This window comes from Nerophis ophidion, linkage group LG16, assembly GCF_033978795.1.
Source record: "Nerophis ophidion isolate RoL-2023_Sa linkage group LG16, RoL_Noph_v1.0, whole genome shotgun sequence".
In the NCBI taxonomy this organism is placed as follows: Eukaryota; Metazoa; Chordata; class Actinopteri; order Syngnathiformes; family Syngnathidae; genus Nerophis; species Nerophis ophidion.
Genome location: NC_084626.1, coordinates 38679804 through 38695152, shown reverse-complemented (window position 1 = coordinate 38695152; position 15349 = coordinate 38679804). Strand labels below are relative to the sequence as shown.

Here is a 15349-nt window from a genome sequence, read left to right as displayed (position 1 = left end):
GGGGTTTTTATTTCGTGAAAACAAATTAAAGTAATATAATGAGTTGTAGCCTCCATAGGGCTGTGATTGTGAGAGCAGCAATACGCTTCCAGCTAGTCTGCAAAGTTCCTTCTCCAGCTGCTTCAATGTTTGACAGGGGCTCGTGCTGAAACAGGTTGGACGGGCCTCTGTCCTCCGTTTTTATGACTCAGCTGCAGCATTTGTGGGGGATCCTAGTTCCACAGCCCTCCCGAGGACCCAACATAGGGTCAACATTGCAGTTGCGGAAACATGGGGTGGCCATGGCCCCTCCAAGTTGGACCTACCTTTGCTATGCTAGCTGGAGCTGTGGCAAGAAATGGCAAGGATGCAAATCTCCTTAACAGGTGCTGCAGGGCAACTGATAACCATCTCCGCCAAGCTTACCATGCCTCAGCTTTTGCAGCAAGGCTGCATGATGTGGGTTCAGCAGACCCAAGTGGTGAGACAGCCCATATGAGGGAACTAGTACGCATGCTCAGGCCTTTGGTTAAGAGCCTGAGTGGTCCAGGCGTGCCGCCCAGTCCGGCTGCCCCATCATGGTATTTGTAGTTGATGCTCTGGGCTCTGTCAGCGCTTCCTTTTTAGCCTTTGGTCAATTCAGGACTGGAGTCACTTTACCTAAAAACAGTCTTTCTCCTTGCCATGCTTCAGCGAAGTTTGTTTTCAAACTGCGTGTCCTGTCTGCGCAGCCGTCTTGTCTGAGATTAGGAGAACGATCCGCCATCTCTCTCCTCCTGCCTAATCCTTTTTTTGCCAAATGTATTCCTTCACTTTTTGTTGAGGCCCTTGGTTCTGGAACCCTTTCAGCCTCCTTCCCATGAATCTGCAGAGGCAGCTCAGTTGCCGGCCTGGTCTCTGGGGGTGTACACTGACCCCCCACGCCCTGTTAAACCAATCAGCTCTGTGTATGCTATGGGGAAGCTAAGCTGGGCCCAGCTCTGTCCAAGCAGTGTTTGACTCACTGGGTTGTCGAGGCCATACCACTAGCCTATGATCGTCTTACGGTACCTCGATCTAGGGGAGTGGTGGCCCACTCCACCAGAAGAATAGCTGCCTCTGGTGGCGTAGCAAACATTTGTGCAACGGCCTGTTAGCCTCTTCTGGGACTTTGGCAAGGTTTTGCAGGCGAGATTTTGCTCCATCAATGGCTTCTACCATTCTGAAAGCAGACTAGTGAACCTTGCTGTCTTTGTCATTGCTGTTTCACTCATTTTGCTGTCAGTCTAAAAGGGATTCAGCCCAGACAGGTCATCCAATCATCATGCGGAAGCTCAATGACCCCCTTTTCAATCACTGTTATTCATTTGCTCATCCATCGTCCGTGGGTGGGACAAAGTCGAGTATGTATCCAATGATTGTCTGGTCAAGTTTGGCTGCAGCACTATGACGCTACCACATCAATGAAAAAAGTTGCGCCAACTGTAATCGGAGTGGCTGATTCTAAACTAAAGTTAAATGCATCTTAGTGCATTTAGTCAATGAAATGCAAACCTAAAACAACATATTTGACAACCTTTTTCTCTTGCAGTCGTGACTGCTGTATGATAAGTTAATGACGACAACATTTTTCTTTGTAGAAGTATATTTTACTCAGTGTAAATTCAAGGAACACAATAACAAACTGACCACCGCCGTTCACATTAACCGACCCCCAACCGGAGCCGGCGTATAGAGCAATGCATGCTGGGAGGTACCGTAAATACACTAAAAGAGTGGCTGAACCGTAAGTACCATAAACATGCAAAAAACAGAACATTTACACTGTTTATCTGGCATCACGTTAGAACAATGCTACGGGTAAGAAGTCTGCAAGTCAGATCCATAACTTCAGGACAAAGACTGGCTCTAAGGGCTGGGTGGGTCTGGCTCGTGTGCAAAGCGGGGATGTGTGCGTCCCACCGCTTGAGAGACGCCGCTCCATCACCCAAGCCGCCAGCCCCTGATGCAAAGGTGCGGCGCCTCGTCTTACCGTCAAGGCTCAAGACGCTTGCTGCGTCTTGCTTGCGGTTTTTCAGTGGCCACATGTTCTGCGCATCACTAATCAATCATGCTTAAATAATATAGGTTGTACCTCCATTCGTACAATGGATTACTTTAATTTGTTTCCAGGGGGGAAAAAATCCTAATTTTTAAGGTGTGGAGGCTTCAATTTACCCGTGGCACTGTACCACGATCAGATACATATAGGGAAAATTCTGCTGTTGACCAATACAGTGGCGTGTTTACCTGATATGAAATAGAACAAATGGTTAAGTAAGGTAACCGTGGTTCTGTGAACAAAGGTCAACACGCTAGCTTGCAGTATCACTCAGAATGGCTGAATTGGCTTCAGTCTCTGAAGAGACTGAACTGGCATTTGAACAGTTGTGTGTGTGTGTGTAGGCTCTGATTGTGCCGGCAAGGCAGAGCCGTTCATTAAAAATAATTTGCTACATTGTCTCCTGAAACAGCTCACCCTCAAAGAGGGACCCATACGGTAGCGTGTTGACCTTTTTTCATAGAACCATTTGTTAACTTCCATAACCATCTGTTAGTACGATGCTATTTGGGGGCCGTGAACGACATTTTGCAGCACTAGGTCTTCACAGATGTTAAGTGGCCTACCTACATACAGTGGCTATAATTTAAAAAAAGGCATTGTTTACTATATCTGTGGTAAACTCAGCCAACATAGTTTGTTCTCCATTTGCTGATAGTTTGTTGCAGCAATATCATCCAATTACCTTTAGTTTTGTTGGAGTTTGATTTGAGATGTGATCCCTGCCTGTGCATTGCGCACCGCCTTCCGGCAATCAAAAACAACCACTGTGGTTAATTGTCATTCATTTATGATAATGCGATACAATTTTTTTATTAATTACATGTGTTAACGTTGCCCTACAAGCAGTAATGAAACAGAAAAGCAAAGCTTTTTTTTTTTTTTTTTAAACATTTAGCAGGTTCTCCGTATTTTCAGTGATAAATGATACTTGGATACTTAACATCCTCGGCTTTTATTAACTCATTCTACTCGAGTATGGCACACACTAGCAGCGCTGTGCTCCAACGTCTTCACAAAATTGTCTACACAGTCGGTCATGTTTTTGATGATTTCTTTCTAAGTCAATATCATCCACTTCTTTTCAGCCCTGTCCTTCACACTCTTCCTTTCCACGGTTGGAATAACATTTATGTCCATCTTGAGCTATAATCTAATGCTAGTGAATGTTTGGTGGGATCTTACGAGAGAAATACATCTCAGACAAAAAATATCTCAGCCTTTACATGAGGAAAACAAAAAACAACTTTTCACAAACTAGAAACTTAGGAAAAAATACTTAAATTCACTTGTTTGTTTTTGTTTTGACCTGCCTTTTTGTCATCAGGCTTACAGATATCTGCGGGAGGAAGTAAAAGTGTTCCAGGGAAAACCTATAATGGTAAGTTTAATGAGTGTCTTATGTTCCCAGCAGCCTCTCCTCAAATGTGTGACAGAACTGCTGTGCAGTCATTAGTCCCAAGGCTGGTTGCTCCACTGAATAAAGACTTTTTTTCTTGTAACCATTTTCAGAATTATTAATTTAAAAAATATAATTATTATCTTGAGCCCCAGTGATGACCAGTATTGCGCTTGGAAGGTCCCAAATACACTGACACTGGCTGGAGGAACTTTGCTTTGCTGTTTTTCTGCTGTTGTCTCTTCCTGACCTATTTGCTTTTTCATCTTCATCCCTCCTATCCCCTTTTTCCATTACCCAACCCCTACCCCTCCCCTAGTCGAGGCAGTGTTTTTTGGCCTAATGACCATGAGATTATGAGATCTGAGGGGGGCAAAGATGACCGTTACTATGGCAAAACAATCAAATTGATGCCTCATACTTTTCAAAAAAGTCTCCAGTCTCATCTAGTCTATTTTGTCTTTTTAGGCCCGCATAAAGGCCATCAACACCTTCTTCAGCAAGCCTGGCTTCACCAGCGCAGACTCCAGTTTGTACAACCAGCATTCTCAGCCACCAGCTCCGTACAGTTCACCTGTGTACATGCAGCAGCTGTATAATGCTCAGCAGCAGCAGCAGTACCCTGTGTATCCAGCCCTGGTCCAGTCCTGGAACCATACAACTACGCCTTACTTTGAAACCCCTCTAGTAAGTCTCAACAGACCACCAACAAATGTTATATTTATTTATGTACAAGTTATAACTAGACACCGGGCGTTTATAACTTGTTTTTCAGGCACCGTTCCCTAACAATGGATTTGTGGCTGCTTACAACGGTGGGGGCAACTACAAAGCAAGTTCAAGCTCCAATCCACCTGGGAGCAGGAACCGGTAGGTTCCTTATAAGTTTTGTTAAAGGTGCTGTTTGCAACTTGCTTGCGGTTACATTTTTCAAAGCAAAAAAACACAAGAACACCATTGGCTACCTTATGTTACTGTAAGTGGCTTAACAGAACATAATGTTTTTAAAACTAGATTTTTCACAATTAAGTTTGTGTATTAAAAAAAATTTACTGGCCCGAATAAAATGGTTGGTGTTTACGTTTGTCACTCCGCGTCGTCAGCACATACGTGTGGGGTGCGCGTTCACACATACAAAAGTAGTATAAGACAAGCAACATACAATTTGCAGTCATGTAGTTTTGATAGAATTTAAATTTAATAGCCGCTAACTGTCTAAATCGATACGCAAAAACCCCCAGAAATAATGTGCGTATGTACATCATTACGTCCAAGAAGCCGTAAGAGTGCGGGATATAACATTGGACAATTAGCACCCTTTATCTAAGATCCAAAAACCAGGTGCTAAATGCATCCAAAAAAACAAAATTTTGTGTACTCTTGGTGGGCTTTTTGCATGTGATCTACTACGACTGCATGTACAATTGATAACTTGTGCAGACCGCCTTTTTAAATGAGGCTTTTGCGTGTACTACTGGTTGTGGCCACGGAAACACCCCATATTCATGTTGTTAAGCGATCCAACTGTGTGCAATGTTGTTGAACTAGCATCACACATCTATGATATGCACCATCCTGCAGTATAGAATCGCAATCAAGACAACAAACTATTTTTAGCTCACTGACGGTGCGCTGTGGAGAGAGGTGGTGGACCATTACAGCACTGCGGCGCATTAATGCATCCGGAATGACTGAAACAAAAGAAAATGCATACAGAAAAGTTTTTTTTTTTTTTTTTTTTTTTGTTTTTTTTTTTTTCAAATGGGAGATATATTATGTGTTAACTAAATTAAAGAACTGCATTTAAAAAGAAACGCCAGCCCTCACTAAAACAAATCAATTTATATTGTTTTAAGCAGCCCTTAAGTCACACGGCATCTACAAAATTCTAAATTGATATTGCTGAATAAATATGCTGTAATATTTTATTTTTGACAGTCCAAATAGGTTGAAACATGTCGGACAGAGGATTTTCTGTTCATCTGTTTTACAGTGCAATTATCCTTTCTTTTCGTGTGCGTAACTTTAGTTTGCATGTCCTTCCTGAACGTACTAAATAAAGACTCAAAACAAAAATACTAGTCTTGATAAATTTCAGTGGGTTCAATATAATTACATATGTATGCTCTCCTCCCAGTATTATGGTTTTGTGATGATTAACATATATTCTGCATATTCATAAAGATAAGCTAAATGTATTACTTTCCTTACTTATTCTGCTCACTTTAAGAGATGCAATCCTCTGTGCACAAGTTTAGTAGATAAGTTTTGCGTTTATCAAGTTTGCATTTGTTTTAGTACACGCCAACTTTTAGTAGATCTGGCCCTTAGTCTTTCTTTTATCCGTCTTCTGTTTGTTAGCATACAGTATGTCGAAACGGTGATTGTACGAAAACTGATCATCTTTGTTCCTTCAGAAATCACGTAAAGGGGTCCTTTAGGCCTACAAATGCACTCAATTCCCCACCTTTGGCTCCCCCTGCTCTGATGGATGGTCATTTGGGTCCTGTCCACTCACAGCCCCTTCAGACATCAGGAACCACAACAGTGAGCCTGCTCTCCATGAGCTCTAAAAATAATTCTCTAAAGGCCACCATCCCCACAGGAGAGCTTAGCGGAGACGGGCGGACAAGGTTTGTGGTTCTGTTTTTTACAATTCACTCTTGGGTTGGTTTTGGGGTTGTATTTGTTCAGAATAGGTGCAAGTGGTGTTTCTTGGTATGGAATTCTGAAATGTAGAACAGGCAATACTTTATTGTTACTGCACAGTGTACAATTTGACGCTAGGGATGCACTGTTTGAAAAAAAAAGCTTTCTCAAATTGCGATTCCATCCATTCATTTCTACCGCTTATTCCCTTTTGGGGTCGCGGGGGGCGCTGGCGCCTATCAGCTACAATCGGGCGGAAGGCGGTGTACACCCTGGACAATTCGCCCTCTCATCGCAGTGATTGCGATTCGATATGCAATTTTTCAATTTTATGTATAAAAATGCATAAAGCTGCGAGAATAAGTGAAGGAAGACATGTTATTAGACTGTCAACATATTCTTGTCTCAAGGTGACACACATTAGAAAAATATGCAATAATTTACTTTAAAAAATGTGGATTTATGCAAACTGATTCAGAGCTTTTGTCTACATCATGCTCTTAAAATAGTTGATAAAACTATACACTGTTTATAATGTAATCATAATTATGCAACTGACCATAAACTTATTTCTCATTACTGTGAAATCGTTTACGATTGTAATGTAACTGGAAGGTAAATTATTTTCTCATCCTAAATAAACAAAAAAATAAAATGAACTCATTTCTGTAAGCAAAATTTTAACCTAAATATTGAACCTCTTGAAGTGCATATTATTCCCCAGTTGTAAAAAAAAAAAAAAGGGTCGTACGTTGTAATTTTGTTTGACATCACTGCATTTTCGCGCATTCGTCCATGTTGATAGACTCATATTGCCCATCCGATTCTAACTTTTTATTATTTACACGAAGGAACATTTGGGTTTGTATTCTTTGTTTTTTTTTTTCTCAATTTTTGTGACTTTGCAGCACTTCTCACCACTCGGTGGTCTGTAAGTGCTTATTGTATGTGTAAGCTGGCGATGTTGCTCTCCGCCCACCTAGACAAGAAAAGAGGGCTCACTGCGCTCAGTTTATTATACTGTTAAATAAATGCACTTAAGTGCTGAGAGCGATGCCGAGTGAGACCTCTTTCTCCCTGAGTAAGAGACAAATAAACATGAGGCTCAACAATTCTGATTGGCTAACAAACATGTCCGTTACTCAAATGTCAGTGACGGCGATAAAAAAACAAAACTCAGCTTAGTGCAATAAAGTAACCGCATTAATTAAAACCGAGATTTTAATTCAATGTTGATTAGTCATGCAGCCCTTGTTTCTGCTCTTTCCAACTAAAGTGCAACGCAACTGTGGATCTGAGTCATTTTGCAGGGTGTCATTGACTATGCTGCAAAATTCTATTTTTGGACAATTAAAATGGCGCTTTCTCGTTAGTGTCAAAGTGTATCATAATCTTTTGTTTTCAAACCTTAACAGAACATCCATGAATGGGCCTTATACTGTGCTCAAGCGATTAGAAAATGTTCTATTAAGTACGCCTTGATTTAGCTGGAGTGCCCAGCACACCTTTTACTCATATATTCTTTGAAAAAATATGTTATTTAATATTTGGTTTATTTTTACAGTAGAAAGTATTTGTATTATTGTATTGACTTATTTTATTTTTCTGGAGAACCCACCAAGGCTTTGGGTGTCTTAATACATCATTGTTGGGTTTGTAAGTAAAGTTGATGCTAATCAAACTGTTTATTCTTTTATCCAAGTGAGAATCGCTAAATAGAATAAAGAACTGAGTTGTTTTGTAAAATTGAAACGGAATCGTAAAAATCTTTGTAATTGTTACTCACAAAATGGTGAATAAAACAAAATAATTGATTGCTATACTCGTTACGTGTCGTACAGTTTTGGTTTGCACATGATTAAGACTAGGGGTGTGGGAAAAAATCGATTCGAATTAGAATCGCAATCCTCACGTTGTGCGATTCAGAATCGATTTCTCATTTTTATTTTATTTTTAATTTTTTTATCAATCCAACAAAGCAATACACCGCAATACCACAACTATGCAATCCAATTCCAAAACCGAACCTGACCCAGCAACACTCAGAACTGCAATAAACAGAGCAATTGAGAGGAGACACAAACACGACACAGAACAAACCAAAAGTAGTGAAACAAAAATATTATCAACAACAGTATCAATATTAGTTATAATTTCAGCATAGCAGTGATGAAAAATCCCTCATTAACATTATCATTAAACATTTATAAAAAAAAAACAAACAATAGTGTCACAGTGGCTTACACTTGTATCGCATCTCATAAGCTTGACAACACACTGTGTCCAATATTTTCACAAAGAAAAAATAAGTCATATTTTTGGTTCGTTCAATAGTTAAAATAAATTTACATTATTGCGATCAGTTGATAAAACATTATCCTGTACAATTATAAAAGCTTTTTACAAAAATCTACTACTCTGCTTGCATGTCAGCAGACTGGAGTAGATCCTTCTGAAATCTTATGTTTTGAATGAATAAAGAATCCTTTTAAATCAGGAAAAAAATCGTTTTTTGAATCGAGAATCGTGTTGAATTGGAAAAAAATTTGATTTTGAATCGAATAGTGACCCCAAGAATCGATATTGAATCGAATCGTGGGACACCCAAAGATTTGCAGCCCTAAGACTATCATTTAGGCTGGTAAAACTATCAAAATATAAGTGTTTTATATCAGTCGATAACGATAAATATTATTTTTTGTGTCCTAATGAAAATAAGGAACAGTAGAAAAATAAATTTAATGTAAACATTTAAAAAAAAAATGTAACGTACCTGTGATTATAATCCCCTCAGCTATCAAGGCAGAAAGGAAAGCGGTTAAGTGGTAAGGTAGTATTGATGACAAACGCCTTGGTCTGACTACGGTCTGTTTAAAACATTTTTACACAACTGACGTTTTGTTCAGGTGACTTTCTTTTTTATTGACAATTTCTTAGCTCTCTACAGCACTTATTTTTAGTTTCTCTTTTCACTCCATGTAAAGAATCAAGTGCTAGATGGCATAACCAAAATTGATAGTTGAAACTGTTACCTGATTGGCTGTTAGCGTAAATAAATGGAGGGCTGCAAATGCTGGGTTGTAAATTTGTTGGGATTCACTTTATATAATCATAACAGTATGCTCTTCTTATCCTAGGAGAAGTAACAATTACAGGGGCATGAGGAGGAAAAGAGATGATGAACAGAACACGGTCAGCATTTTTACCTCTATTCACATTAGAATTAAATTAGAGACACTATTCCTTCTGTGTGCCAAAAATGTGATCTTTTGCTGAAATGAATATTGTAGTGGTCCGTCCCTGTGATGGAAGTTGAGCTGCCGCCTCCACCAAAGTTCGAGCTGGAAGCTTCTAATTTCCCTCCATTGCCAGGATGTGTGGTCAGTGTAGCGGAGGAGACAACGCCCGAGATGCGTCTTTCTGACGTTGTACGTGGTCTAAAAGTGACCAACAAGGTAACGAATGCTCTCTCAAATCAAAATACCTGGCGATTTATGGCAAATGTGTAATATAATCTTTGAATTTTTCTTATCAAGATTGTAACCATCAAGGTAAATGAAGTGAAACCCCCAAACGTCTCAGAACTTCCAGCACCAAGACAAAATGTGAAGCCAAGTGAAGTGGTGACACAAACACCAGCACAGCCTGTTACAAGGTACCTTTTTGTAGTTGCTCTGTTTATTTTGCGTCCAGTTCTTCATTTTGTTTTAAAATACCTGTAAAAAAAAAGATATCAAGGAAGTGAACAAAAGTTACATCAAAGCAAATAAGACTCATTCAGATGGAAGGTCATCTTTAACCGACTCTTTGCTGTCACGTTTTTGTCGGGTTGTTCGAGCAGGGTTTTAAACTTCCAATACCAATCATCCATGAATAATATCAACCAATACCAAATACATATTAAATCAGGTTGACAGTGTAACATTATCAACACATTTAAAGGAGCTGTTTGCAACACTTAACAGATGCCTAGAGAGCACCAACTTTCCATAGCATTTTACACATTATATCCTGCCCTCTCATGGCTTCTCATACGTAATGACGTAAGTACATACAAACGTACGAAACAAATGCACGCGCATTAGCTAATAACAATTTGAATAGCTAGCGTTGGCTGTCATTAAATGTATATTCTATCATAGCAACAGCATGACTGCAAATTGTTTGTTGCATATAAGTGTGCACGCACTTCCTGCACGTACGTGTTGACGAGACCGGGTGATTGACCGCCGTAAATACCATTTTATTCCGGCTGGTAAAAAATGTATTGCATCCACTTTGTAAATGGTATTAATGTAGACAATTGTCAAACAAATGTGTTCTGTTAAACAACTAATGGTAAAACAAGCTTGGCGGTCTTATTTTTTGCTTTGAAAAATGTGACTGCAAGGAAGTAGGAAACGGCACCTTTAAACTGTTTCTCCTTTTTTCTTTTATAATATAAAGCTAAAGAAAAACAGTCTATAGTACTTAATAAGTAAATAAAAGCATAAATGACCATCTAAATTTTTACTAAACTCTGAGGTCAATTTGCCCTCCCCTTAAATGTCCACCTGGCCACTTTCACAGCAGCAGAGCACTGTTAGATTATCTGTTTCTAGATTCCTATTAAGGTACTTGTTAATTTCCTTTAACAGCTGCTTACTTTCTGCTGTAATGTGGTTCCATCTAGACTTTTAAGTTTACTAAGCACTTTATTGTTTTAAGCTAGCTTAGCAATTATCATGCATAGTCTGCTTCCGCTTTCTATTACTTGATGAGTAAGAACATGTTTAGACTTGTCCCTCCAGTGATGATGCGTGTAACACAATGCAGTTTATTTGCCACAGTTGTGGAGATGATTGTTAACTTAGGGGAGCAACTTTGCATTGTTTATGAACATACACAGTTAGCATCTAGCCGCCTCTGTGAGCCAAAATAAATTATCAGCCAGAGGGCATCGGCTCTTGTGATGGTCATTGGTGGATCACATACTTTTTCACAGAAATCATTGGATACTTATCAGTAACCGATTGGAGCATCCCTACTAATTTCAAATATTTACTAGCACTACATATATCAGGTTGGGACACTAATAGCTTTTTAATTATGTTCCCAAATTCTAGCGATATCAAGCAATATATTTCATTCATTGATTATTAAGTAGATTTGCCATTTATGATTCACATTAAGGTCAGGTTTGTTTTTAAAACAGAAATGATTTATACTTTCATCTTTAATCTCTTATATAATTCTCCAATAGATGTTTTTTTCTATTCAGTATTCTTATATTTTTAATCTTGCTATTAATTTTAAGTTATCTTTAACATATTTTCTGTTTTCTTTTATCACTGCATAAAATAAACTAACCAAAAATATGCATTTACCTGAATTTCAGCATGCGTTTGCCAGTGAAGGAGATGGACGAGGCCAACGCTCCTGTTCCAAAGGACACGTCATCAGCTGTCAAGCCTGAATCTCCTACGGAAGGTTCTCCCTCCAACTGTAGCCATGGCGCCTCCAATGTAGCAGATCCCCCTTTTCCCACCTTGGAACAGGTAAAGTATTACTTCTAATAGGAGCCTGATGACTCATCCCTCAATAAATTACAAAATTAAAGAGACTTCAGAAAATTAGAAAACATTGTAAAAAGATGGCCCTTTTGTGGCAATGTTGGTGATTTGACAGGTGACCGAGAGTTACAGGTGTGTTTGTTGGATAGAGCTGCCAACTTATGCTCCATCAGTTCTGATCCCACATTAATTTTACTGCATGCTTCAGCTAATACTTGTGAAATAATTGATGCGAATTGGCAGCCAAATTACGTGTGACTGCAATGAATAATAGGTGTCAGTGCTTTTGGTGTCCGGAAAGTCGGCATTTGTTGGTCTATTTTTTTGTAAAAATAATAGCCCTGCTATGCTAAACACAAATGTTTACTGCAGAGGATGCTGGTTGTCAGTATAAATTGATCCATTATGATTGTTATATTAGGTGTCTATAAATAGTTTCCTTAACACTAAACAGGAGCCAAGAAAGCTCAGCTATGCAGAAGTGTGCCAGCGGCTGACTAAGGAAGCACCACCGTTACAGACTCCGTCTCCAGCCACCGCCGCCTCTACGGCCTTCCAGCCCCTTCAGGAGCTCAAAGTCAACAGAGGGGAGGATCCTTGCACCAACGGACACGCTGCAGATAAATCGGAGAACAATGCCCCTCCTCGTCAAGCTTTGCGCTCATTTGGTGGCTTGAATCGCTGGTCCAGAAGCGGAGGTGGCGGGCTGAAGAATCGTGAGCATCCCCGAGGGGAATACACAAACAAAAACTTTTTCCAACAGCGTGGAGCCAGGAGTGGCAAGGAACAAAACATTCCCCCGATATCGCCAAAATAACCACACGGACCAATCCCCACTTCATGATAAGCTGACACGATATGTGTGTAAATAGGTAATATAAGCATGTACAGTATACAAAACTAGTGCATACAGGAGGATTTCAGGTATAGGACAGACTAGACTTACCAAACTTGTGCGAGTAAACCATTTTAGTTCAGCTTCTGGTTTAATCCTCAACAGTCGCAACCATGCTCGCATACTTTAAAACAAAACAAAAAATCTCTTACTCTGTTTAGCATGATACATTTCTGTCCCAAATATAACTTCACTCTTGTACTGTACATGTGATGTCTGGTTTCTGTCAGCAACATAACACCAGCTCGTTTAAGTAATTAAGAAATGGTGAATAAGGATGAAACCAAATCACTATTAGTTTAAATGCATAAAAGGATACAAAATGCATACAAATATTAAATGAAATGGATAAATAACATCTAGCATAACTTTTACCTATTTCAAATATTGCTGACTAAAATATTTTCCTGAATTAAATGGGGTTTCTTGATATGCTGACACAACTTTCATCCGCCCCATATTGGCTTTGTTTCACAGCACTACTCAATTAAAAAAAAAAAAGCACAGATGTGTAGTTACTGTGTGATACACATGTACAGGCACAGTTGCGCTCATGCTGTACATGAATAACAAGACATTGTCCTGAATTCAATAGTGTTAAAGTGCTGGCACTCGCGTTTCTTCGGCCCAATGGTGGCTTTGTTTTGCAGCCCTTTTCAATTAAAACTACCGTGTTATGAAGACATGTACAGACTAACACAGTTGCACTCATGCTGCATATGATTGGGATTTGTTTTGGCACGCGAATCCGCAAAATGAGGCTTACGTGTTACGTGCAATATTTGGCTGTGTTGTCACAGACAGTAGATGAAAACGCGGGCAAACTTTTGGTGAACGTTTTAGTCAACGAATTTGAGGTAAAATGAGGCGTATAAATACCGAGGTACCACTCTACTAGTAAGAAATGCAACCTCTATAATGTCAATGTACTAATTGCCCACCTCTAAGGTGCTGTTGTTTCACTGGGATATTCTGCAATGCTGGCTTGCTGTTTAATCACAGCTTTTTGTGTCGTGAATGTATCTTTAATGAATTATACGCTTGTTGGTGATTGACATGAGAATGATAACTTATACACGGTCAGCAGTACTCAGGAAAAGGTCGCTTTCATCCCTCATATCACGTTCGGTACATGGATACACCTTAATCGCACTTAGCGTCCTTTTGAGTTGTCTTATGTAAACTGATGTGTCGAATTCACCTTCAGCTAGTTTTAAAACATGAAACACCTTTTTGAGCCAAGTGTCTCTGAATTCAACAAATTCAAACGTCATGTTTCATTGAGCATATGGCATAGGAATGAAATCATGACTGATAACATGAGATCAGATTTTAAATGAAATACATGTTTGTAAGGCAACTATAATCTAGATCAGGGGTAGGGAACCTGTGTCTCTTGATGACTGCATCTGGCTCTCAGATAAATCTTAGCTGACATTGCTTAACATAAGTAATGAATAGTTTCAGTGGTAATTGCAGTGTTGAAAATAACGTTCGCAATATAAAACATTCCCATGCATTTTAATCCATCCCATCCATTTTCTATCGCATCTGTTCAATAAGTCACATTAATGGTAATAAGTATTTTATTTATTATTGGTTAGCTTCAGAAACCCAATGTTATTAAAAAGAATTAAGAGACTTATTGTACTCTAAAAATGTTGGTCTTACTTAAAAATGCACCCATTTGGTTGTATTCTGTGTTCAAAAAAATATATATATATGGCTCTCATGGAAATACATTAGGAAATATTTGGCTTTCATGGCTCTCTCAGCCAAAAAGGTTCCCGACCCCTGTTCTAGATCTACATTTAAAAGTGGACTGCTGAAATACCGGCTTTATCCCACTTTTTCTGGTTTTGTAAATGTTATGTGGTAGTTATTTGTGTGTTACTGTAATTCTTTCCATAGTAGACATTTGTGTGTGTTGTAACAAACTGATTATGTCTTAAATATGTGTAAATATACATAAAGATGTTGGCAGATAAATATTTAGATATGACTAATTGTCTTAATTTCGAGGCTGGTCATAAGTGGTCTTTTTTTTAGGTTTGTCATTTGTATATGTTAATGGATTTATGTTACATCCAGTCACAACTTCAACAATATTTTTTAAAATCTGAAGCAAACTCAAGTGCCTTATTATTGGTGGTTCATTGAAAAGTACTTCTTTACCACGCTGGACACGCCTTGTTTGCTAGTAGTGAAAAAAAATATATGCTGCATTAACGCATATGAGACAAATTGTGCTTGTGAATGTAAAGCACAGTTATTTCATTGTTTTTATTTTGAATCCCAACGTATGTTCACACAATTTGGTTTCACATAAATGGATATCATACAGTGATGTTTTACTTTATTATTGATTGTGCTTTGTGAAAATATACACAATGCCTCACAATGTTCGAAATAAACCATAATCATATAAAAACAAAAAAATCCTGAAAACATCCATCTTCTACCGCTTATTCCTTTAGGGGTTGCGGGGGGCGCTGGTGCCAATCTCAGCTACAATCGGGTGGAAGGCGGGGTACACTCTTTACAAGTCGCCAACACAGATGGACAGACAACTCACACACTAGGGCCAATTTAGTGTTGCCAATCAACCTATCCCCAGGTGCATGTTTTTGGAAGTGGGAGGAAGCCGGAGTACCCGGAGGGAACCCACGCATTCCACACAGAAAGATCCCGAGCCTGGGATTGAACCCTGACTACTCAGGATCTTCGTATTGTGAGGCAGACGCACTAACCTCTATTCCACCGTGAAGCCTTCCTGAAAGCATCCATACATTTTC

The 15349-nt window shown here is 39.2% G+C and overlaps 1 protein-coding gene across 2 annotated transcripts in view; it reads left to right on the top strand.

The window, feature by feature from the left end:
• The window catches only part of LOC133535383 (la-related protein 4-like), a 32062-nt gene extending 17165 nt beyond the window's left edge, over positions 1 to 14897 (top strand). For both annotated transcript variants that reach the window (XM_061875180.1, XM_061875179.1), the window contains exons 7-15: positions 3387 to 3440; positions 3927 to 4145; positions 4234 to 4328; positions 5876 to 6091; positions 9245 to 9299; positions 9398 to 9562; positions 9644 to 9762; positions 11485 to 11644; positions 12114 to 14897. In XM_061875180.1, the coding sequence (XP_061731164.1) occupies positions 3387 to 3440; positions 3927 to 4145; positions 4234 to 4328; positions 5876 to 6091; positions 9245 to 9299; positions 9398 to 9562; positions 9644 to 9762; positions 11485 to 11644; positions 12114 to 12476 (1446 nt within the window). In that variant the 3' untranslated portion in view covers positions 12477 to 14897. The remainder of the gene's footprint in view (positions 1 to 3386; positions 3441 to 3926; positions 4146 to 4233; positions 4329 to 5875; positions 6092 to 9244; positions 9300 to 9397; positions 9563 to 9643; positions 9763 to 11484; positions 11645 to 12113) is intronic.
• The last annotated feature ends 452 nt before the right edge of the window (positions 14898 to 15349 follow it).